Source organism: Lactuca virosa, chromosome 3 (assembly GCF_052849685.1).
Source record: "Lactuca virosa cultivar CGN04683 chromosome 3, Lactuca_virosa_CGN04683_v6, whole genome shotgun sequence".
Taxonomy (NCBI): domain Eukaryota; kingdom Viridiplantae; phylum Streptophyta; class Magnoliopsida; order Asterales; family Asteraceae; genus Lactuca; species Lactuca virosa.
The window spans coordinates 117,463,446-117,489,885 of record NC_136428.1 but is presented as its reverse complement, the minus strand read 5'-3'; the positions used below and the strand labels follow the sequence as shown (position 1 = coordinate 117,489,885).

General features: G+C 32.2%; 4 protein-coding genes across 6 annotated transcripts; 2 read left to right on the top strand and 2 right to left on the bottom strand.

The window, feature by feature from the left end:
• The first annotated feature begins 5,153 nt into the window (after positions 1 to 5,153).
• Positions 5,154 to 6,758, top strand: LOC145166455 (uncharacterized). Its single transcript, XM_079085436.1, has 4 exons — positions 5,154 to 5,355; positions 5,457 to 5,550; positions 5,654 to 5,863; positions 5,941 to 6,758. Exons 1-4 carry the CDS (start codon positions 5,281 to 5,283, stop codon positions 6,657 to 6,659), a joined length of 1,098 nt encoding a protein of 365 aa, XP_078941562.1. The 5' UTR covers positions 5,154 to 5,280; the 3' UTR covers positions 6,660 to 6,758.
• Positions 6,759 to 7,006: 248 nt separating this feature from the next.
• EMB93 (Mitochondrial transcription termination factor family protein) lies at positions 7,007 to 8,183 on the top strand. The gene has a single exon (XM_079085435.1). The coding sequence runs from the start codon at positions 7,073 to 7,075 to the stop codon at positions 8,015 to 8,017; it is 945 nt and encodes a 314-aa protein (XP_078941561.1). The 5' UTR covers positions 7,007 to 7,072; the 3' UTR covers positions 8,018 to 8,183.
• A 1,131-nt stretch (positions 8,184 to 9,314) lies between these two features.
• LOC145166453 (shikimate kinase, chloroplastic-like) lies at positions 9,315 to 12,185 on the bottom strand. 3 transcript variants are annotated; one of them, XM_079085432.1, is made up of 11 exons: positions 12,029 to 12,185; positions 10,961 to 11,289; positions 10,802 to 10,854; positions 10,667 to 10,721; positions 10,496 to 10,568; positions 10,324 to 10,411; positions 10,167 to 10,249; positions 9,963 to 10,092; positions 9,785 to 9,863; positions 9,637 to 9,701; positions 9,315 to 9,558 (listed from the first exon to the last, which is right to left on the bottom strand). In XM_079085432.1, exons 2-11 carry the CDS (start codon positions 11,178 to 11,180, stop codon positions 9,523 to 9,525), a joined length of 882 nt encoding a protein of 293 aa, XP_078941558.1. In that variant the 5' UTR covers positions 11,181 to 11,289; positions 12,029 to 12,185; the 3' UTR covers positions 9,315 to 9,522. The 3 variants fall into 3 exon arrangements, with proteins under 3 accessions (XP_078941558.1, XP_078941560.1, XP_078941559.1); XM_079085434.1 differs by having other exon boundaries at positions 9,637 to 9,692; XM_079085433.1 differs by having other exon boundaries at positions 12,088 to 12,184.
• A 10,627-nt stretch (positions 12,186 to 22,812) lies between these two features.
• Positions 22,813 to 26,086, bottom strand: LOC145166452 (uncharacterized). The gene is made up of 12 exons (XM_079085431.1): positions 25,638 to 26,086; positions 25,222 to 25,331; positions 25,021 to 25,131; positions 24,869 to 24,926; positions 24,655 to 24,744; positions 24,480 to 24,574; positions 24,201 to 24,392; positions 23,994 to 24,051; positions 23,786 to 23,900; positions 23,395 to 23,464; positions 23,204 to 23,275; positions 22,813 to 23,104 (listed from the first exon to the last, which is right to left on the bottom strand). The coding sequence occupies exons 1-12, from the start codon at positions 25,837 to 25,839 to the stop codon at positions 22,988 to 22,990; spliced, it is 1,290 nt and encodes a 429-aa protein (XP_078941557.1). The 5' UTR covers positions 25,840 to 26,086; the 3' UTR covers positions 22,813 to 22,987.
• Positions 26,087 to 26,440: the final 354 nt, after the last annotated feature.

Here is a 26,440-nt window from a genome sequence, read left to right as displayed (position 1 = left end):
AATATCACTATGTGTGCGAGAAAAAATTACAAATTATTGTGAAGACCCTCATCATCGAGTGGCTCTAACAGCAAGGTCTATTCGCTTAGTTTTTTTAGGAAATTTTGAGGTTAACTTCATCTTGTGTTAAGACTTATATCTGCCAAAACGTGGCAGCAAATTAAATACACGACAGAAAATTAGTATGTGATATCAAGAAAAAAGTAGACACAAAATTACTTGCATGTTGCAACAATCATAAATATCTTAAATACCTCACATAATATGGAAGATTAGGACACTATTGAGCCATACATCTACCAAAGAAGTATGTTTATGAAGTAAGCCTTTCATTGGGAATGTTAGATGCTTGGGGATCCAAAACATAATGTTGGACAATGGGAATTTCGATACAATTTGTTCACAATCAGTTTTACATAAGGTCTAAACTACTCCCCTGTGAACATTATACTTTGCATTTGCTGATATTAGTCAAGACAATCGTTCTAAATTCAAGGTTCCTAACTATTCTTTCTACATTTTTCTATAATATGGATTGTCATTGAATATGTCAGACTCAATGATTTTCATTTTCATACAATGAAATAAAATGGACTTTTTTATGTCTACTTACACATATAGGGAGCTTTACGTTGACGAAGAATGCATCCTCTTGCTAAACCACCCATAGTCGTTCCTTTATTTCCATCGCAACAGTCTCTATGTTCAAAAATCGAAATCTAATCACATTCAATAAACCCGAAACATATTTTGTATTGATTTTAATGGGATACAGTAGAATTATGAAAACATTTGAGTTAGATCAAAGCGGAAAACCCTTTTAGACTATGATTTTGGGGAAAAAAATACCTCGATTGTCGTTTAGAAGAAGCCACCAGAACCGTGATTTTAGGCAACCTGTAAAAACTTAAAATTTGTGTAAATAAACATGAAAAGATTCAAGGTTTACCTAAAATGTTAACGAAATACAGAGCTGAAAAATGAATCATGAAATCAATCAAGTGAGAGAGGATAGAATGTGAGGTTTACCTCTTCGTGTTCACCATGGTATGATCTGTGACTCTGAAACCTATCTTTGTAGGTGAGGCAGGAGCAGAAATAGGTAACAGACGGAAAATCTATTCAATGATACATAATTTGGCTCATCTCCATCTTACCCACCTAACAACAACAATTAAGATAAAAATGCCATTAAGAACATATAAGGAAAACTTCCTAATGAAAGTATGCTTTTATTTCCCAATAAAAATATACTAAAATGTTGTCATTTGACTATTTCATCAATATCCCAATAACCATAAGAAAAGTTCCAAAACAACCGTCACTTAATAAAAAAATCTAGAAAAGTACATTGTTGTTTATTGTATTAGACTAGAATATGGTTAGATGCAAGAAATGACAAACGCAATTCCACTTGTTTTTGCAATGTAGTAACCCTCTTTAAAATCTCAAATCAATATATATATATATATATCAGATTAGATATTAATTACAACCTATTTCTTTATTTACCCGAATTCTAAGAACTTGAAAATGCCTCTTAGGAATAAAACCTGCACGACCGAGGAAAAAAATGAAACTGAAAAATTGAACATATTAGAATTGGAAGATAACAAATCGACTGTAGCTTCTTCCCACCAGTGTAATAGACAATGTTGGCCTCCAATCTAGAACAACGATAAAGAAGGGAATGTTTTTTGTTTGTATGAAACTGAAATATGAAACCAAAATAGACTCCAACACTTTCACAAAAATGGCTAATCGTACAAAACCAAATATGATACAAACGTTTGACGAAAATTACCTGATGTTTACTCCTTCCGATTTTGTTTCCTTTGAGCTTCTGTTGATCAACTTTGGATTGAGAAGTCATGGCAGAAGAAACCGAGCATATTGCTGAGGAGGAAGTGCAGTAAGATTAAACCCTAGGGGATTTCGTTATTTTAAACTTTGAATCGATATCACTGGTTATTTGGTTTCCACACGATAGAAGACGAAATTTGGGGAGATAGAGGCGTGATTTATGGATGGTAAAGAAGAAAAGATTGAAGATAATTATATGAAAACCAAAATTGTACCAAATTCGACGGCTGAAGTTTAGGCATACCGATTTGATTACAAATTTGATATCGATTGATGAATTGGGCGGGAGAAAATAGACAGAATCGATGGAGAGAATGCCACATGGCAGAAAGCTGGTATAAAAGATGGTCATGTGGCATGTAGGGGAGGTTTTTATTAAAAAGGGAGATTTACTAGGAGTCTAAGAATGGCAATGGGTTGGGTTGAAAATCTCTATTCAATCTATAACCTATTTAAGTAAAAAATAAAATCAACCAGTTCATCGGTTTTATTGTTACCGCAAGGACAGTCTTTATCGAAGGTTGGTTTGTTTCTCAAGAATCTTGTTTTTACACATGGTCAATTGTATGTTGCTTTATCCAGGGTTCAAAGTAGACATGGATTAAAATTGTTTATTTTAAATAAAGATGGTAGACTAACAAATAAAACATCAAATGTTGTGTATAAAGAAGTTTTTAGAAATTTGTAAAAAAGTGTGTATAATTTTATTATTTATATAAATTTCAGTATTTGTTTTAGTTAAAATTATATTTCATTTTATAAAATTATAACTTTTTTGCATATCTACAAATACAAAATACCAATTTCATATTCAAACCACTAAAGGTTCGTAATTTCAACCAATAATTATGTTATTATCATATTACTGCAAAACATATACACTTTAATTTGTAAAGATTTTATTATCAATTATCAATTTTAAATAAATAACTTACAATTTAATTAAAAAATAAATTTTAATTTCTAACCCGTGGTGCCCACGGGTTATAATCTTGTTTTTGTTATATATTTACTAGGAGTCTAGGAATGACAATGAGTTGGGTTGAAAATCTCTATTCAATCTATAACCTATTTAAGTAAAAAATAGATCAACCGGTTGATCGATTTTATTGTTACCGCAACCCAACCTGTTTAATAACCAGGTTGAACCTGGGTTGATTCATTCGTATTTTCAAACCCTAAAAATCAAAATAAAATTCTATTCTTTCCGCCCAAAATTATTGTCTATGTTTGACTTTTTAACTCTCTTTTGTTTAACTTTGACCTTAAATAAATTAATTTTTGCTATATAATTTTTTATGCAAGATATGTGAATAGATTGTTTTTTAAATATATTTTCATTGTTATAAGCTTCATCAAAAATTATATAACACAAATAAAATTATTTGTGGTTAGAGTTGACATGGAAAGACTTCAAAAGTCAAATGTTGACAATAATTTTGGAACGGAAAGATTGAAAATAATGGAATCATAAGTCTATAAATTTATCACACAAACACAAATCAAATATTTATAACCATAAAATATTATAAATGTTTAATTTATAAATTATACGCAATTCAACTTTCAATTTCACCAACTCAACTTCCAATAACGATTACTAACCAATATTTTTTCGTTTTCTGATAAATAAAAAATAATCAAGATATAGTAGTCAATTAAATAATAATACTATATAAACTAAAATTAAAAAATATTTAGGGTGTGTTTAGGAGTGTTTTTTCATCTCAAAAGTGCTTTTGGTAAAAAAAAATGTTTATTGGCTTATGGTTTTTTTTAAAAGAAGTTTTTAAAACGTTTTTGGGTTAGTTTTTGTGGTGGGAAAAGCTAAAAAGTCAATAATTTGATTTTAAAAAGTGTTTGACTTAGCTTTTTAGAGATAAAAATGATAGGAAAAAGCTAAAAAGTTATAAAAAAGTTAGGATTTTGTAGCTTTTTAATTTTTTTTTTGTCAATCAAAAAAGTTGTTTGAAAAAACATTTTTGAACAACCCAAGTATTTTTTTGAACTTATTAGTTTTTTGAACAACTAATAAGCTAATAAGCTAATTTGAGAAGCCCTCCTAAACACTAATTTAAAAATTTTTAATGTATTGAAGGGTTGTAAACATGTTGAAAATTTTAACCCTAATTCAACTCATTTAATTAAATACACTAGACGGGTTGACTTATTCAACCAAACCAGTTGAAAATATCAACACAACCTACTAATTATTAGCTTGGGTTCGGATTAAGATTGTCTGCCCTATATATTACTAATAAAAAAGATAAATCAAACTAAAAACGAAGAAACTCAACACCGTGTTTTTGAAGGAAATATAATACATGGTTTGGTTTTTGTATTATAACTTATAAGAAAGTGAATATTTATGTTTTGTTTGATTTTTGTTGTAATCAATCTTGAAAAATAACCTAATGGAACTGGAATCCAAAAACAGAACGTTATTTTACATATCATTTAATAATTATAGTTGATTTTTATTTTTATTTTTTAGAATGTTTTAATGTTATTAGGGGTGCAAACGAGCAAAGTTACTCGTGAGCTACTCGGGATCGACTCGTTAAAATCTCGACTTGAAACCGATTTTAAATGAACCCGAGCCGAGCTCGAGCTTACTATTAAACTCGTTTATTAAACGAGCTCGAGCTCGAGCCTATGTCATTAAGCTCGATTAGGCTCGCGAGCCTATATATAATATAATTTATTATTATTATTATTATTATTATTATATATTAAAATAAAAAATATTTGAGGAATTAGGGATTTAGGGTATTAGTAAACGAGCTTCTTAACGAGCTTGAACCGAGCTTAAGCTTGTTTAGGCACCATAGACAAAAAACGAGCCGAGCTCGAGCCCGAGCCGATCTTGTGTAATTCCTTACGAGCTTGAGCCTAGCTTACTATAAGAAAGCTCGAATCGAGCCGAGCTCGAGCTCGAGCCTCGTATAACTTAAACGAGTTCGAGTCGAGCCTAGCATGGTCAGGCTCGGGCTCGGCTCGTTTGCACCCCTAAATGCTATATCTTGTAAAATTATGTGACCAATCTTGCAAAACCATAAAACCGAATAAAAAAATATAACTATTTTCCATATAATAACATTACAACAGATCCAACGTAAAATATATAGATTCCCCTTTTACTTGATCAAATCGCCCAAACCAAGTTCAATTAAATATTTTTGAAATGTTTGGTTGTTTTATATATAAAAATCATTTTTTTTTAATTAAAAAAGTGTTTTGAGACGAATTTTTGTAACATTTATAATTTAATAATCAACTATTTTCAAAACAAATTGATAGCCATCATAACCTATTCTATGTGTGAGGGTTCTTGGTGTATGTTGACTTCTTCCTGAAATCCCAAAACCCCCGTAAGAACGCCGATAGAGAGCTGAAGAGAAGAGAAGAGAAGAGAAGATGAGCAAAGAAGACAAAGAACGGCTGAACCAGTTATTAGTCCACCATCTCAACACCATCCACGAAACTTTCCAGGTACGATTTACTTTCTACCATCACCAATAATTTTAAATAAATCAGAGCTCTTCGATTCAGAAATCCCTTTTATATTGATCACCATCAGAAACTGATTCTAGGTTTTGAATCAAACTCCGCCGTCTTCGCTCGATAAAGGAAGCTGGGATGACGTTGTCAAATTGGGCGAACATCTCTATAAACAGGCCACTACTGGTGATTCCATTCTTCTCTCAAATTTTGAAAATTGGATTTGAGATTTCGACTTTTGGTTTCATTTATTGAACATAAATTGTTTAACGGTTGTGGTGTTGTGAAGTCGGGATGCTTTGGACTGGAGAAGGGCCTGATGCAAAAGCACTCGAGGAAACCATGGCGTCTTATTCCAATTTGCTACAAGGATTCCTTTTGCTTTCACATGGAAGTAAGATCGGTGCAGGATCTACCCTTTCAGCTTGCATCCATGCATCTGTTAAACAGGTTATCGATTGCAGCTTTATGCTGCTAAAAGAATCCGTTGCTTCCTATGGTAATCTCCCATTCCTTCTTCCACAAACACACATATTCAATACATCTCTATTGATAATATATGTGTCAAATATGCAGGAAACAACAGCAAAGCACATAAACTTTCTATTCCTCAGATTGTAGGCACTGTTTGGGATGCGTGTTCTGCTCTTAAAAAGACTCCTGGAACAAACATTACAGCCATAGGCCGATCCATGACTCAAATTGCAGTTTCTGTAAAAGATGTTCTTCGTGAGATGAAGGAGCTTAAACCCACTATCAATGAGGTCTCAAAACCCACTTCCAATGAGGTTTCAAAACCCGATAATGATGATGCACACGAAAGTGACAACTCATCTGAGGGAGATTTAGGGAGTGACTTGTCACCAGAAGAGATGAAAGTTGCAGAATTAGCCATCAATGTTGTGTCTGAAACACTTTCAACAATCAAAGAAATTATTCGGTCAATAACGGGTCTACTCAAAAACCCACAAACCGAAAATGAAAGTGATCAAACAGTGGATTCTTTAGAGAAGTTGTTGGTGATTTGTAAAAGTATGGGATTGCAGGTGGATGAGATTGGAGCGTGTCTTTATCCCCCTCAAGAAGTGTCTGCCATTAGAGGTGCTTCTGAGAAAATGATGAGCTTTGTTGGTGAAATGCAGGTGGAAGTGGAGAAGATTAAGGGGAATTCAGATGCTTTTGTTCATGCGAGTAATGGTTTGATGAATTGTTTGAGGGAGTTGGAGTTAGGGTTAGGATGTTCTTCAGATGATGAACTTGTGGGTGAAATGGAAAATCTTGTTGTGGATGATTAGAGATTGATTCTTGTTGCAATTTGATAGAGTATTTTGAATGAATTGTTATAAGTTTTAAGACGTTTTGGGATAATATGATGATGTTGATTCGTATGTTTATACCTTTTTTTGGGTTATTTTTTTTTTAAATGAAGATTTTTCAACAATTTTGCTGTTTTTTAAAACTTTCTATCATAAAAATAGATTATTAAAATGTCATCATCTAAAGAAAACCGATTATGAAAGTTACAAAAAGACCCTTCAACTTCATACCACTTCATATTGCAGCAAAAAAATGATGTACGAATTTACAGAAAGACCCTTTAACTTCAAATAACTTCACAATGTTTCACCAAAATGATATTTTATGTAACTCAACCCTTTCTTTCTTCACTGAAACACATCCTTCGAGAAAACACACAAACAACTATCAGATGATAATTAGATTCATTCATGTCCCTCCTCAAGCTTCAATACCTCCTCAATCGCCTCAAAACCTTGCCAAAACCCACCACAAAGTCCTAAGAAGAGCTTCAATAAACCCTAAAAATGGAGTTCTTAGTACCACCGCACCACCACCACCACCACCACCACCGTTGGTCACCACCGACTCCGGCCTGCTCTTCCGAGAAAAGATTCTCTATCTCAAAGCCCTAGAAGTAAACCCCACAAAAGCCCTACAAAAAAACCCAAATTTCCGATCAACCTCACTCCAATCCCTAAAATCCGTGGAGAATTGTCTCTCTTCAATGGGAATCCAACGTTCGGAATTCGGGCGTATCTTCGATATGTACCCTCAGCTTCTCTCCTGTGATCCCCACTCCGATCTTTACCCCGTATTCGATTTCCTATTAAACGACGTGGGTCTCCCTTATTTTGAGATTCACAAATCGATACTTCGGTGCCCTAGACTTCTGATATCCAGTGTAGAAGATCAATTGAAACCCGCATTGTTGTTTCTAAGAGAATTAGGGTTCGTGGGTCCTGATAAAATCACCTCCCAAACGACACTACTGTTGGTTTCAAGCGTAAAAGGCACACTGATGCCCAAATTGGATTTCTTGATTGGATTAGGGTTTTCGTATGAAGAAGTGGTTAACATGGTGTTGAGATCACCTAGGTTATTAACATTCAGCATCGAAAACAACTTTAAGCCCAAAGTCAGCTACTTTTTGAATGAAATGAAAGGGGATTTAAGCGATTTGAAGAGGTTTCCACAGTATTTTTCATATAGCTTGGAGGGTAAGATTATGCGTAGGCATCGATTGTTGGTTGAGGAAGGGCTATGTGTACCATTGTGGGATATGCTCAAGATTAGTGATGGAGAATTCACTGCTAGGTTGATTGAAGCTAGGCTTCGGTTAGGTGATAAGAGATGATAGATCTTTGTAGTTTCACACAATTTTTACTGTTTTATAGCTCTATATTGTTGAATGAATCTTTGGCAAATAAAGTTCGTTGTATTTGTTATTATAGCATATGGTGAAGTAATCATGCATTGTTAATACAACATATTTCCATAAAGTTCTTCGTTTGTAACTTCAACATTTGATTTTGGGCATGTGGAAATGTAGTGACATGTTATTACTTGATATAGCTTAAGTGAGAATTTTTAGTAAATAAAATTATTGTCTTTGTCCTTTTCTACAAGAGGGTTATTTTGTGGTTCTCAGTGCGAAAGTATTAACTTAAAAGGAGTATAAGTATGCTGTTATAATGGATAAAAACTAAGATAGATTGCTTATACAATAATGCAAATATAGTTTGTCACAAAATAAACATCAATAACTCTCAATTTGCACTTTAAGTCATTAATTTTCTAATTGTACTCGATAAGCCATTTTTTTATGTTTCAATACACTGTCAAAGTTCCACTATTGGTTGCTATTATCAAGTCTTAGTAAGCCATAGTTAGGATAAAACAACTACATGAATATAAATGAGCAAATTCAATCATATTGGATGTCACGGTGGATGTCATATAAGGTGTTGGATACCACTTTACAAGGTTGAAATCCATTCCAATAATGTAATGATACCTAAAAAAAAAAAAAGAAAAAAAACTTTATTGGCCTATTTAGTACAACTAAATATTAGTGACTTAGAGAGCAAACTGAATGTTGTTGGTGGCCATTATGTGACATTGACCTTTACTAACAGATTCTTTCATATATCTTAAGAAACACCCGTGCACGTGTAACGTTACAAGGGCATGTCCCTTGGAAGTATGTATGTGTGTATGTATGTATGCTTCGATTCTACTAAAAAAACAGTTTCATTTTAATGTTGGTTCTTTTAAAGTTTAACCAAACAAGCAAATGAAAATGAGCAACTAAACGAATAGATTTTCTTGTGAGAGTTTGCTTCTTTAAAAAATTATTTTGTACATGTTTGTTAAGGTGCTAAAGAATGATGATTTATTGATAATTCGCTTTGTTTAGATCCCTAGTTGCATAGATGTCGATGAAAAAAATCCAATGCATTCTTGCTATTGTAACTTACCCCTTAACTCATAACTTTCTATAAATTTGCATTCATCTATCTTTATCTTTTCTCCATTTCCTCAAGTGTAGTGTCATCTTCTTAGTTTTTTAAACATTATTTATCTTGATATCACTTTATTCGGACAAAATTTAATGAAACAAAAATAAGCAACTCAAATGAACCAATATTAGATGAAGTAAACGCAAAGAAATCTGGACTTTATTTCTTGAAGACCCAAACAAATGATACAACAACGAAAATAATTTATTAAAAAATTCCAACTTTACCCACAAACAGTATAAAACACAACACATCCCCCAAATCCTAAGTGAACCCTAAACTCTATTTCCCACCATATTTTGTAGGCTAATTGCACAACTTACAACCCAAAATCATCTCTCTATTCCTTCAAGTAGTCCTCAATTTGCACCAATGCCTGTCATAATCCATAACAAATTAAATATCTAAAAACATTTTTCAAAACATAAAATTAAAAATTTATATATATAAACACCTCAATTGCAATTTGAGTTGGATTAACACTGCATACATCTCCAACTCCCAACTTGTCTGCAATACCTAAACACCATTATAAAAATACGTAACAAAATCAATAATTTATAATTTTTATAAATTTAGAAAAAAGAAAATTATATACATACGTTCCAAAGATACCCTCACACTGGCATTAGTGTAAGCTCCACTTCTTTCTTCCCAAAGTTTCGATAGTCGCATGAAAGTCTACACATATCAAGAAATAAAAAAAAGAAAATTGTCAATTTAATATATAATCATATCATATAAATTTTCAATATGAAAAAAAATAAAAAAGATGTTTACTTGTGTGTAAGCATCACCAGATCCATGATGCAAAAGCGGGCGAGAAGCAGTACCTATAGCAGTTAATCTTTGTGCTAATGCATCCAAGGGTACATCTATAAAGACACTTATACCCTTGTGCATGTATTTCCTGTCATTTTTTTTAACTCAAATTAACCCCTTAAAATATAAAATATATAAAAAATAAAAAACATTAAATCATACCAATTAATAGGCCGAACAACAGCACCTCCACCAGTTGAAATAACAAGCCGATGCATCAATGACAGCTTATGCAATACCTCAGTCTAAAAAAAGTACAATACCATTGAAGGAAAGAAGGGGTAAAAATGTAATTTCATGTGTAAACGATAAAACTAACCTCGTTATCTCTAAAATACCCTTCGCCATGTAACTTAAAGATGTCTGCAACTGCAGTTCCACCAGCAGCTTGCTCGATTAATTTGTCACTGCAGGCATCTAAACACATGAATTTTTTTTTATCCAATTTGGTTATTTGATTGAATAGAAATGGATTAAAATATGTCACAAACCTGTCAAAAAAAGAATAATCAAGAACTTCAGATAATATCTGCCCGATTGTTGTTTTTCCAGATCCCATCATTCCTGCAATACATATAATAACAATATATATGAATAAGATAGTAATAAATAATAAAAGAAAAATGAAATATTTAAAGATGGAAAATGTTATTAGAACTGACCAACAAGATAAATACACCTTCCACTCAGACATGGTTTGATCTCCTCAGACTTTTTCTGCAATTCAAACAACAATAAATAAATGAATTTTTGTAATTATAAAGTCTATAATATGCACATTGTGTAACATAATATACCTTTAATAACAGATCCTCCTCAGCAATAAAAGTTTCTGATTTAAGTAGTGAAGCTACAATAAGAAATCAAATATAGAAAAGAATGTTAATATAAATAAATAATGTGTCTTGCATTTCTTTCTTTGACTATGAAATTCCTAATATACCCTCAAACATTACCTGGAAAATTTTGAGAAGTACATGAAGCCTTTAACCCTGCTGTTCTATGCCCAATTGCTGGTTTTATAGTTGCCAAATGATTGCAATTTAGCAGATTATTAACTCTTTTATTTTTCTCAAATCTTGTATATAACCTCTTGGAATTGTTCAGTTTTGGAACTGTATAATCTGAACTAGTCCATGTTGTTAATTGTAAGCTCTTTGAAACTGTGGCCTCCATTCTTTCTGTGATCCAAAATCCAGAAAGTTGAGATCTTCTTTGATATGAACAACAGCCTTATATTCTTCACTGGACACAATTACGGAATTACCCCTTCCAATCTGCTTGGCTGCAAAAGAAAATTATTAAATCGGTAATCATTTTCCTATTTCTACTTTCAATTTCAAACTAATTCATAAGTTATAATTATAGCATCCCTATGAAATTTCCCCATATCGAATATCAACTACAATTATGATTTACTCACACCACTTTATAAAAAGGCTGCATTTTTAGTTTGTTAGTAGACCTAATACCTTTCAAGCTTCCGAATTCACAATGGATGTGGATCTTGATGTAGATTTAACGCATTTATTACTCTATTTCAAGCACTTGTCACAAAGAAAGATATGTAGTTGGCTATTCTTTCTCACAAATTTACAATCCAAATCAATTTTGAAAAGTTTAGTGAAAAATTAAAACTATTGGCATCGAAAGTTAAAACTTAAAAGTGCTGAAAGGAGTAGGCGTGAATTATCAAATACTTCTCCTTCAATGTTCCATAAACACATCTGGCATTATCATCACCTATCAGAAAACCCTTCCTATCAAGTATCGATAAGTATTTACCATTTAACATTGTTATGAATGTTATCGGGGAACATGCATCCTAAAGAGACCGACACCACAAATATACTTCAAATTTTTAATAAATCTATATGATCTAATTCTAATCCATTTGTTAGGCTTACCGAAATTCAAAAAAAGCTGTCAATGATAGTTCCTCATTTGTAATGGATTTGGAGAATTAGAATCAACATACAACGAATTACGTACACGAGTTTACTGAAAGAGGTGCTGATGAATACCTGGATCGAAAACGGAGAATTAATTGAAGCGAATTTGAATGTCGGATTACGAATTGTACCTAACTAGCTTCAACTTGACTGGATTTATGTGAGCTTCTCCCACCAACCCCCACCACCAACCTCTATTTTACGAGAAATGCGTGGTAAGTAAGAGGCATTACTTTTAGAGCGATTCAGATGCAAATGTATTAGTATTATACTAGGACACAAATGCAAATCTATCATTTCACAGGGATCCAGATGTAAATTCTTACTAGGTAAATATCATAAAACTGTAAATTTAAATTTTTTATATATACATGTTTAAAAAAAAAATAAGACGTTAACTATAAAATAATAATTTTTATATTATGAAAATTTAGAATTATTTAGAATCATATTATAAAATATATTCATCAGAACAATATCATTCAATAACATCTACTCATACTTAGCATTTAAATAAAACTAAACACAAGTTTTAAATTAGTATTACAACTTAACGTTATGATTAATTAATTTAGAAATTACTTATCTATTGGTTCTTTTTTTCAATTTCGATCGTGATGGTTGATTGATATATGAAATATTGTTTGCAAATTAATGCAATGTAATTTTTTTCCTAATAATTAATTAAAACCGGCTTATTTGGAGAAATTGAATTATAATCAAAAATAGTTTTTTGAAACTTTGTATTTAACTTGACTTGTTATTCTATATTTATAACATTTATTCCTTTTTAACTATTTTGAAAAATAGTATTTTAATTTATTTTTTAAGTTTATTTTATATTTTGATTTAAGCTTTGGATTTAAATAATATTTAAAGTAACAAATAGTTGTATATAATAATCATTTTAAAGATCTATCAATAACAAGATAATATTTTGTATTCAATAATATATTTTAAATTAATGTATTAGTTATATTAAAGTGGAAATTAAAAAGTTTGAAGGTTTCAAATATATGATAATATAGAAAAAATGTATATTTTATAATATACTATGATAATGATATGATATGATTATACATTTATTTATAACTAATTAATTTATATTTTAGTTTTTAGATGTATTGTTTTGAAATACTTCAAAATAAACTATTACGAGTTTTATTTAATTCATAATTAAATATAATTAAATAGTATTTGTGAAACTCATTGAGATTAAAAAAAAATCGGTCGATTCTTTTATTAAAATTCGATTGATTATTAGTAGAATATTCAAACCTTAGGTTTTGGGTCACATAAATTATTTACTAAGATAAAGAAATAAGCAATAAAATAAAAGTAAAAAAATATTCAATTTGACACATAATGTTTTATATATATTTGATCAAATTCCTCTTCAATCAATTTTGTTTTTTACACATCAATCAATTTATGAATATCTTGAAATGATGCTTACAAAGCAAAAGGCTGGAAAGAAGTCTCGGCAGAAATTGTACTTTTATATATATATAACCTAATACGGAAATTTTGGATTTTTGGACATAAGGATTATAGACAATTTTAATAAGGGATAATGACTTAAAAGGGCAATATATTATTCGGCTTGTACACATTTGATCACTGAGTTTTTTTTTCGTCCACATTTACCTCTTCAACTTGTTAAACTGTACACATTCAGTCCTTATGACCGGCTACTCCAGGTTAGCCGATAAAAATGACTTAATAGGGTAATATATTTCTCACTTTGTACACATTTAGTCCTTAGGGGCTGTTTGGCAGGATCTGAATTTTTAAGAGATCTGAATTTCTAAGACGGTCTGAAATTTTAAGAGCTGAATGTTTAACATGTTGTTTGGTTGGTATATCTGAATTGTTGTGCTGAATTATAAAAATGACCATTTTACCATTCTGTTTTATTTTTTATTGAATTCAAGTGTTTGTTTATAAAATAACCTAATCAATTTCTAGCATAAATCAAGTGATCATACAATATAACCAAATTAAACATAAATTCTTTCAAATTCACTTCTTTCAATCCATTGTAACATATTGTATAACCAAATTAAACATAAATTCTTCCAAATTCAATTCACTTCTTTCAATCCATGGAAACATAAACATCATACAATAGCCACATAAAAATACTTCTTTCAATCCATGTTGCAACTAGTGAACTAAAGACTTTCTATCTCCTGCACACTTAAGAAACAACCATAAAATTTATCACTCTTTTATCCACAAAAAATTAATCAATAGAAATCATCCATTTAAGCAAGAAATTGCCAATTAGCAACAGGTATACAAGTTAATAATCAAAGTTCTTAACAAAAATTTCAGAATCCAAGTTCATAATTGTTTCAAGTATTAAAATTTCAGCATCAGATTTTCAAACAGATCAAATTTTCAAGAATCACCCACATTAAACATTTTAAGAGACTGAAATCGAAGCTCCCAATAACAGCTTTATCAAAATTTATACATACATCAACACTTAAAACCCAATACAAATCTGTTAGAAGCAAAACATTCAAGAAAAAACAAATTCAGCTCTCTTATCATCAGCAACAACAACTGTTAATATTAGATTTCAAACCTTTATAATTAGATTGCTGATTTCACCATTTCAATAGTTTGAAACCAAACTCAGAAAAAAAAAACAAAAGAAAATCACGAATTCAACATCAGATTACAAACCACACATGAATTCAGAAAAAAAAACAAGTTTTCTATAAAAACAGGAAAAAAATTGAGTTCCGGGGGAAAGAAGGAAGAAACTCACCTGGAACGTCGGAGACGGAGGCGGCAGCATCGTTCGAGGAGGCGGCGGTGACGTTGGGGTGTGACGGCGTCGTTGCAGGCGACGTCGTCGGAGAACCTGGTGAAGGGAAGAACCTCGCACACGGACTGAAGAGTAAGAGGGGCGCTGGTTTGGTGAAGGTGACGTCGCTGCAACCATCACCGGCGTAGCTTGTGGAGGCGGGATGGCGCAGCTGGTGGAGGCGGCGACATTGTTGCAGATCGGAGAGAGGCAGATGGATTGTTTTAAGATCGGAGAGGGAGGAGAAATGGGCTACTGTCACACCCCCAAACCAAGGATGGCGGAAACGTCCGGGGGTGGAGGACTTCATGTAAAGTATCACAACAACGAGTATAATAGTGCTCAAAGTAAATACAACCATCATAAATATAATTGAAAAGGTTACACCATAGTATATGTTTACATGTTTCAAAATCAATTACATTATGATGACAAAATAAATTGTTTGACGATTTAACGTCTCATCCTTAAAGTGCTGATGTTTTCCTGTTTCACTGATTTCCTGAGAATACAAGTAGTTTTGAAAAGTGTCAACAATTAAGTTGGTGAGTTCATAAGAGTTTTGTTGGAGAAAGAAACCATTTTCCTTGAAAAAGCGGCAAATTACGTTTCCAGAAAATCCAATATTTTCTTTATTAAGTGAAATGAATGCTTCTAAGTTATGCGATAATGAACCCTAGAGGGACTCATAGATTCCTCCTACAATCGCCTAGTGTATATACGTTATATAAAATTTAAGTTAAATAAATCGTTGAATATAATGGGTCTGCCCTAGGTCCACAACCAAACAAGGAACAGGAGATGAGGCGGGCCCACCAATTCTAAGTCGATTGTGACTAGATTCTTATATAACTCTAGCATATACACTTAGCAATTTTAGCTGGAGCCTAACAATTCTAGACGTAATGTAGTCTTAATAGAGATGTGTTTCCAAAGAAAATCCGATATTTTCCTTAAAGAGTGAATCGTAAGTTTCTATATTAATGAATAGTGCATCCTAGAATTTCATGTAGTTTCCTTCTATAATCTCTAAGTGTATATAAGTTATATAAAATTTAAGTTAAATAGACCGTCGAATGTAATGGGTCTGCCCTAGGCCCACAACCAAACAAGGAACATGAAATAAAGCGGACTCACCAATTCTAAGTCGATCATGACTAATTTCTATATAACTCTAGCATATACACATAGTAATTATGGCTGAAAACTAACAATGCTAGATAGAATGTAGTCTTAAAAACCAAAGTCCGGGACTATGCTTATCATAATTCATCAAGAAGTGGTAGTGGACATAAACTATACATATCATAATTCACCAAATAGTGGTAGTGATAGTGCTCATGAATTATGCATATTATAGTTTATCAAATAGTGATAGTGGACATAAACTATACATATCATAATTCACCAAATAGTGGTAGTGATAGTGCTCATGAATTATGAATATTATAGTTTATCAAATAGTGATAGTGGACATAAACTATACATATCATAATTCACCAAATAGTGGTAGTGATAGTGCTCATGAATTATGAATATTATAGTTTATCAAATAGTGATAGTGGTTGTGAACCTAAACTATACCTATTATAGTTCTAGCATGCTTGTTTGTGATGTATAAGGACCCTTTTCTATGTAAGTCGAATGTATAGCAAAAGATAACTATGTGTTATCATGCCTTATTTTGGTACTAATGGTAATAATGGAGGATTCTTACAATTTAGTGAGTATTTCCTGTTATATAAATATACCACAACAAGAAACACATGTAAAATATGAAATCCTCAAAGATTAACACTTTGCTCAACAAGTTACAAAGTGTGATGAAAGTTATAAACTGTTATCTAGATTTTTACCTTCCTACACCGTTTTAGAAAAATCATAGAAAAATCATACGAAGTCGAAAACTGAATCCGTAAATTCTGAGAGTTCACAAAATGTGTCTAGTTTATTCATAATTTTTGTTATGATTTTTGGAAGTCTTTAACTTGTGTTAAAATGTTCACATTCACAGACTGGTCCGAATTCGTTTCTGAAGTGATAGGCAGTTTTGTAACAATCACCATAAATCGTAGAAAAATCGTATGGAGGTGTGCAAGTAGTCATTTTAAAGGTATGAACCTGAACTATGCGCACCTAATACAGTTTTGAAAACTAAAATGTTTAAGTTGTCCAAAACAGTCCGTGAATGGAGTTAAACTTTTTTGATGAAGGTTGTTAAATGAGTTTAGTTGTGTTCTTGGTGTTTTAACTTGTATTCCCCCCCTTAAAACTTAAGAAAAACATGAAAAGATAGGGGTATGAACTCACCTTGAGTGATTTCAGTAGATGGATGATGGGGAAAAGAAGTGTTCAACTCAAGAACACTTGGGAGATGCTTGAAGATTCGAAGATCTAACAACAAATATGACGATATTTGTGTAAGATATCTATGATTTGTGTAGAAGGAAGTGAAATAATTATATGGAGGATGAATATACTTACTAAAAGTGAAGGAAAACTTGATGATCAGCCCTTGAATCTCGATTTGAGAGAGAGATAAGTGAGAGAAAAGTATTTGTTCTTTGGAGGAAAAATGAGAGAAATGAGAGAAAGTGTTAGGAGAGAGGATAGATTTCAGCCTTGACCAAGAGTATGGTTGGTCAAATGGTGGGGAAAGTACTCTTCAATGACCAGGTATGGTGGGGAGGGGTGTGGGCTGGTCATGGAGTGGGTGTGGGTGGTTGCTTGTGTCATACACTAAGGCAAAGTCAACACTCCACCACAAGATCTTACTTAATAGATTTTATTCTTAAATAATGTTTTCCTTAAAAATATGCTGAATTTATGAATATATGGGGCCTTATATATCAAAATATAAGTTTGGGTGAAAATCCCTCGTCAAAATAATTAAAAACGGGCTTAAAACGGAGTCGGGGTCGAAAACCGGGTGAAAATCGCAAAATCCGAAGTCAGGAGGGTGACTCCGGCCTTAACTGCCTTGGATCCGAAGTGAAGGCCTGGTCGCGGATGCGGATTCGAAGAGGAAAGGGGGCTGCGGGCCGAGCAGGAGGGCTGCGGCTCGCTGGCTGCGGCTCGCCGGCTGCGGCTTGCTGGCTGCGGCTAGGTGGCTGCGGCTCCTCCAGGAGACTCCGGTTCAAGGAGGGTTTGATCCCTATAGAGGGACTCCGGCCCTAAGAGGCTATTTTCCAAGGTATCTTCCCGTTTCGCATGGTTTTTCACCAAGTCAAGTGTCGGGATGCCCCAAATGATTACAAAAAGATCAAAAGAGGTTTTGAGAGAGATTTGGGAGAGATTTGGGAGAGATTTGACATACTTGGAGAGATTTCACATACTGGGAGAGATTTGGGAGAGATTTCGCATTCTTGGAGAGATTTCTCATACAGAGAGAGATTTGGGAGAGATTTCACATTCTTGGAGAGATTTCTCATACAGAGAGAGATTTGGGAGAGATTTCATATTATTGGAGAGATTTGGGAGAGATTTGACATTCTTGGAGAGATTTCTCATACAGAGAGAGTTTTGGGAGAGATTTCACATTCTTGGAGAGATTTCTCATATAGAGAGAGTTTTGGGAGAGATTTTACATTCTTGGAGAGATTTCTCATACAAAGAGAGATTTGGGAGAGATTTTACATTCTTGGAGAGATTTCTCATACACAGAGAGATTTGGGAGAGATTTTACATTCTTGGAGAGATTTCTCATACAGAGAGAGATTTGGGAGAGATTTTACATTCTTGGAGAGATTTCTCATACAAAGAGAGATTTGGGAGAGATTTTACATTCTTGGAAAGATTTCTCATACAAATAGAGATTTGAGAGAGATTTTACATTCTTGGAAAGATTTCTCATACAAAGAGAGATTTGGGAGAGTTAGAGTGGAAGAGATTGGGAGAGACTTCTTTTGTGACCTTTTTGAGTGTTTGGCTTCGTAACGCAAGGTTTGTAAACCTCGTTAAGTCTTGTTATGATTGTTATATGCCCCCGAGGGTTAAGGAATAAGGTTTTATTGAGTAGTTTCATCACTTGCCCTGATTAGGGTTTAGAGTTTCCGAACACGTGAAAATTCCAAGTGATACTTTGTATTAAGATTGCGAGTTGTTCAATAAGATATATAATGGAAACCCTAACGTACAAGGGTTAGATGAGTTGACCGGTTTGACTTGTTGACTTTAGTTGACTTTGACTTGGCTAAAAATTGACGGTTGTCACAGCTACTGTCTCGATGAGTAGAAAAAAAAGAAGCGGCTCCTTGTTTGGTATGTAGGGCATAAATGTCTTTCATTTAATTCAGATACGCCGTCAAATCTAAATTTTTAAGAGCCTACTTAAAAATTAAGAGCCTTTTTTTCATATGCTACCAAACACCCAATATCTTAAAAATTAAGAGCCCTCCTCTTAATTTTTCAATTAAGAGGTAAACAAACAGGGCCTTAATATTTTTGTACACATTTAGTCTTTAATATTTTTTTGTTACAAAATAAATCATTTTTGTTTTTGTAGTTATTTAATATTTATGAATGATTTCTTTAGGTTTTTCTCACGACATCTTGGGACAATCATTAATAAGGTGTTTGGGGCTGTTGATGCTTATGTCCATCGCGATCTCAACTATTTGGTTGCTTAGGTCATGTGTTCTGAACGTCATAACTTCTTCATACGATCTCGGGTTTTAACGATCTTTATATCCATGCGTTCGTATTCTAGTCTACTACAACTTTGGTTTAAATTACTCCCGTTAAAAAGTAATATATTTTTATTTACGATCTTTATATCCATACGTTTTTTATGAATACATGTATGGATGCTTTTTTTTTATAAAATCATAAGTAAAAATATATTACATTTTAACAGGAGTAATCTTAACGAAAGTTATAGTAGACTCAAAAAACAAACATGTGGATATAAAGATCGTTAAACTATGATATCGTTACGGCGTTCAGAACACAAGACCTAAGCCAAACCACAAGATCTACGCAACCAAGCAATCGAGATCGCGATGGACACAAACATCAACAGCCCCAAACACCTCATCAATGATTGTCACACATAAGATGTTGTGAGAAAAACCTAAAGAAATCATTCATAAGTATTGAATGAGTACAAAAACAAAAATGACTTATTTTGAAACAAAAAATATTAAGAACTAAATGTGTACAAAATATTAAGGACTAAATGTGTACAAAATGAAAAATATATTACCCTATTAAGTCATTTTTCCCGGCTAACCTGGAGTAACCGGTCATAAGGACTGAATGTGTACAGTTTAACAAGTTGAAGGGGTAAATGTGGACGGAAAAAAAACTCGGTGACCAAATGTGTACAAATCGAAAAATATATTACCCTTTTAAGTCATTATCCCTTTTAATAAATACTTTACAAAAAAGCAATATGTATGATGATTTAAATTGTTTATTTTTATTTACTTTACATTATATTTGCATTTGAGTTAATGATTTAGTTAATGACTTACAAAAGTAATAACTCTTCTTTACGTATACTATTGGCGACTTTAACTTTTTTTAATAATTTACCATTTAGATTGGCGTATATCTTAAACACTATAATCACTGATAATAGTCTGTTAAATCAATAACATCTCCAAGTTGCCAATAAATATGTTTATGTCTTCTAAAGATAAATAATTGTTATTTATATACTCCATAAAAATTATCAAAGATGTTAAAAACACCACATTTTCATCAACAATAGCCCATTGCACCAATAATATAAATGAGTTGGAAACGAATACATCTATGTGGATATTACATGGAATTACTTGGCAAAGTAAACCAATTTAAAATGTTATTTAATCATCGAATGTTTCAAATGTGGTAAATTAGGGCTATAAAGCATTGCAAATGATTCACGTCTATTGATGAAACCAAAGGAATGATTCAGCTCGAATTCGTGAATTCTCAAAGGCAATGTCATCCTTTTTATCTCCATGTATGTTAGTAACGGTCGATGTAAACCACAAAGGGGTTTTTGTTCATGAACTTCTCGTATACTACAATGGTGTGATGACATTGGTTAGGAATGCAAATTTCAATTGTATTGGGGTTTAATGAGTTCATCTCCTGTCTAGAGTAATAAACTATAAAATATGCAATTTTGTTTATTATTAGCGAGTCATTGATAGATGGTTTGGAAGTCTTGAAAACGAGTGTTGATTATAAACAATTTATGGATATTGGGTATTCAATAAGCACATATGTTGACCGCTACAAAATCCTTGTGCCTTTTGAATAAATGTGACAACTTTAATGATAAATTGTGTACATAAAAAGTTAATCGACCAAATACATTTACTTACCTCTAGAAGCCATTTACCATTTTCAGTATTATCCCTGTAGACTTATTTGTTTAACATGTTATAGCCGGTAAAACCAATACCTTTTAACCTTTAACCGGTTAGAAAATTTTAGTTGTATATAATGATGTACATAAAATTGTTCAATAACCAATTGTGTACATAACGAACATTTAGTTACCATTACAAGTCATTAAAATTTTATCAAAAAAAAGATCAGTTTGGTAATCAACAAGTTATTGGATATTTGATGAATCGTATGAGTTCACTTTTCATGATTAATCTATATCTATATTATATTATAATTGAGGTCATCCAAATCAATATTATTCAATATATCTCATTATTACACCACATTCATTTGACACTTGTATGATTCTTTAACTTTCAAGTAATTAGTCATTACAATTTAATAACTTTTTTACTTACATTACTTTTATAATCATGACAATAATTTTATATTATAAGAGTTATATATAATTTGCATGCGTATATTAGATCTAGCTTAGAGAATGAGCAAAATGATGTTGGACAAAATTACTACACTTTAGTGTTTTAATCATATCCGACTACTCGATGCTCTGATTGACTTGATTTAAGTTTTTGTGGAAGGAAGACAAATTTATTTACAACTTTCATGTTTCATGTTTTTGCCAAATCTCTAATTATTATAATCGAAATGGGAGTTGAAGTTCGACTACATTAAAAATTATGTTCTTTAAGAGAATTACTTCACTTCAATATTTTGATCATATCCGACTACTCGATGCTCATATTTGACGTGATTCTAGTTGCCGTGGAAAGAAGACAAATGTATCTACAACTTTCGTGTTTTGAGTTTTTGCCAGTTACGTCATTATTATAGTCAAAATTAGAATTAAAGTTGGACTACAAAAAAAATGATGTTGTTAGACATAATTACTTCACATGAGTGTGTTTTGATCATATCTGACTATTCGATTCTCATATTGGTGTTATTCTAGTTGTTGAGGAAAAAAAACAAATTTATCTATAACTTTGATGTTTTATGTTTTTGTGGATCATGTCATTATTGTGGTCAAAATCATCGTTAAAGTTGGATTAAAGTGACTGCAAGAACTATAAAAAATTGTCAAATAAGTAAAAAATTATTTAATGTCAATGTAGTTGAAATTTTATAAATAATCTTAGTGTAAAAACTATATTTTTCAATACTTTAACAACATATTTTTAATCTGTGCAACGCATGCACAATCAATTCAAAATTTAATCGTGGAATAATCCATTAAATGCACTTTCAATTCATGCATAAAAAGAAAGCAATGTTATTGGAGAGTATATGAAATGTTTGTATTCTTTTAGAGCATCCAAAATTAGCAAAATATGGATTAAGATTGATGAAAATAACATTTTCTAGGTTAAAACAGTTTCTGAAAAATAATCATCATGCAGTTAAAGCTTTTGGTTGTCCTGGAAGAACCGACTAGACAAGAACCGACTAGACAGACAACATTGATGCCAAGCAAAGGCACGGCCCAACTCGCCTTATATACAAATGTCTACTCCACACCTCTTAACTTGTATTAGATCATAATTTAAACCCTCATTAGCACTCATGTTATTGGATTCGTGTTCCAATTATACCGAGTAAATGTCCAATGATATTAAAATCACCAACACCCTTTGTATTTTAACAATTGCAATAGTTAATTTACAACTCTTTACCAATCATCAAAGTAACATCATGAAGGGTAATTAACCATCATTTTTATTTTTATCATTTCTTTAACAAAGCCAAAACATAGATCATTTCATCTCAAGCCATAAAACATCACCACAACAATCGTCTATACACAATAATCATCAAATCAAACAAGTCTTTACTCCAAAAACTTTGAAAAAAAGAATTCTATGCAGTCTTCAATGTTTATGTTGTGCGTAAATTGATGAGCGAACAGAATATTGAGGTGGGACAGGTTTTCCGTTCACATGCACTTGCTCCAAAAAGTCCACACGTACTGATCTAAACTCATATCTCTGTAATTTTTTTGCAGGATTTTTCAAAAGAATTAATAAATTATGATCATAAAAATGAGTGTAATGCTTCAAAACTTCATGACAATATGCTTAACAAACCTTTTCATTCCATGAAAAATCATTGTTGTGGAAATAAGGATCCAATAGAGTTACCTGGTCCCCTTCTTTTATCTGTTCAAGAAAGAAAAAAAAAACACAACTTTTTGGTCATATGGATCAAGATTCTCCTGAAAATTCATAACTTTTGGCTTAAAGATGTATAAAAAACAAAAGATTTTTATGACACTTACAGCATCTTTCTTTATCCCATATACTGTAAGAACAAAACATAGTTGGTTTGAATCACACACTAGATAATACCTGCAAGAATTCATAAATGAGGGCAAATTTGTAAAAAGGTAAGGACTTAATGGGAAAACCTCCTTTTCTTTTCTTGTAAACTCATTCCTTATAATATCAAGTCAAAAGGATGATTAAAGTGATGTATACATAAAGGTTTGTTTCTTTTATAGATCAAATAAACCGTCTAAATGAGACTAAATGACCGTTTTACCCTTACATTCCAAAAGACAAATTTCACGATATTGAATGGTTAATGTCTTAACCCATTAAGCCAAGTTTTTTTTTGGCTTAACCAATTAAGTTCAAGATTAAGTGAAAAAGAAACAAGATTTGACTTACAAGGGAGTAATATTATCATGCTTAATGAAGAAAATCACTTTTCCCACAACTGCAATTGTCTTGTTAAGACCCTCCAACAAATTATCAATTGTGGCCCTCTTGTGAGATGGGTTCACTGAACACCACAAAGAAAATTTTTCAAAGTTAAAACACAAATATCACATAAAAGATAAGTTTTTATGGGAAATGACAAAATTGGGTCTCTTACATTCAACTTCAGCAAGAGATGATGTCAAAGAAGCAAGTCTTTTGGCCTTAATTTGTCCCTGGAAAACAATTAGTTTACATCAAAGACTCGAGCTTTTTTATCCAAGAAAACAAATCTTGATTTCTACTTTTATTTATCTGAATATTTTAGATACAATTTTCTTGGATTTTAAAAAGAAAAGGGTAATAACAAAAGAGAGAAACTTGCCTTCAACAAAGTGTCTATCTTGTCAAAAAGATTGACCATTTTTTGAACTTCCTCAGTGGCATTAAGACAAGGATCTTTTGATGCAGCTGCTTCAAATCCACTGAGGGCCCTTTCGTAATTTTCCAGATATGTATTCACAGTAGCAGAATTGAAATATAAGTCTGGGTTTGACTTCATGCTTTCATCTTTCTCCTGTTACATCATGAAAGGAAGAATATTAGATAAAAGTTGACTTTTTCAAGTCAAATCTACAATATACAATATAGATTTCCAACATACAGCATTTTGGTATGCTTTTAAAGACTGATGTAATTTGCTGTGATCCCATGCCCCCGTCACAAAGAAACACGTCAAACAAGCATTACCGAGGTTGTCTGTCGGAAGAACAGAAAGGTAAAATCGTCAATACACATAAATTCTTATGTCTTGATGATAAATTATGCAATAAACTTACACCATGAATTCCCATCCTTCACATCTAAAGCAATAGCTTCCTTTGCGTGTTTTATGCTTTCAGCAACAATTTCCTCTTGATTATCAGCACCTAAAGATTTATAAAAAAAGATAGGATTAAAATATATATATATATATATATATATATATATATATATATATATATATATAACATAAGCAACAACCACAATAGAAAAACAAGAAATGTTTCTTGCCTTGAGCCATTCGTCTTTCAAGCATTGATAATTGGCTAAGTATCCTTTTGTTTGGACCCTATATTACCATTAAAATGAAAAATGTTGGAAGTTAATTAAGTGAATATTAGTAAGAATTTATAAAAATATATACAAGTGAAGTGATAATCAACCTTGCTTAGAGCAAGGGTAAAACAGTTTCTTGTTGCAGGTAAATCTCCTTTTTTCCAAATGCAATTTCCTAAACACAACCAAGCATCTCCAAGAGATGGATTCAGTTTAACCTGTAAAGTCAAATAGTTGATTAAAGAATGAGAGATTTAATTGAACTTATGTATTTTTATATGATTAAAAGATATGATCAGTTGACTTACAGCTTTAGAGAGATGATCTTCTGCTTTTTTTGAGTATTCAGGGAGCACATCTAAAATTTTCCCTCTCAAGTATTCATATGTTGCACGTTGTGTAGGCAATTTCCTTTGTTCTGCACATCATAAATCATAATCATAATAAAACCTCACATAGTTTCATCATCAATCCCCATTAGCACCATTAAAGTTACATCATATGATTCTATTCATCCAGATTAATCTAACCCAGCATTCTAATGCGTTTTTTCTACCACTCTAATCGGCAATTAACACTTAACCTAGCTTTTATTCGATTAACCTTCTGCTACGAGAAATCATAGTATGCCAATTAAACAATGACCGTACACTAAAGCCACACATATAGAAAGACAATTACAACCGTGAAAGCTGAAAATCGTAGGGTTTCGAGGGAAGCGTACCAGGAGGAACGGAATCGAGGAGATTGAGAGCGATTTGAGATTGCGTTTGCAATTTGGAAATTTTTTCATTAGGGTCTGAAGGGAAGTAAGTGTCTCGTATCGTGTACAGATCATTTGCCGCTTCTGTTGCCTTCTCCATTACATCTGATGCATCTTTTCCTTCTTCGCTGAATCGATTTTCTCCGCTCATCATACCAGTCATCTGTTTACTGAACTACACCGAAGATTTGAACTTAGATGGATCTTATATATTCTTGTCTGAATTTGGATCTTCCCCTTTTGCGTGGAGTTTGGAGGGCTCTGTGTTCCTCGGCGCAGTCCAAATTCAGTCCGAAGTCTGCAATCCAGACTCAAGACTCACATATAGAAACACATATAGAAAGACAATCCAGACTCAAGACTCCTACACTCCAACCGCAAAAACGCTCCTCAAGACTCGAGACTCGAGAGTAGGAAAATGCAATATGCCAAAAAATAAATAAATAAATTAATAAGTGTTATTTTACTAGATTTGTGATTTAACAATGGGAACTGAGTAACCTAATTATTTTTGTATTGTGTAATTAAAAAAAAATAAGTAAATCTTATTGTAGCCCAACCATGTTATATGTTATGGTTTAAAAGGTAACTATTGTTTTTTCTTTTGCATTTTAGGTGAACGAATTTTTAATTTACGAGCTGAATTTGTCCATTTACTTGTTTTAAAAGGTTACTCATACAAGTCACAATACACGTAAGCAAGTGAGTCAGCTCTGAGTCAAATCGATTGTCATGTCACTGAGTTGGGTCATCATGGAATACTT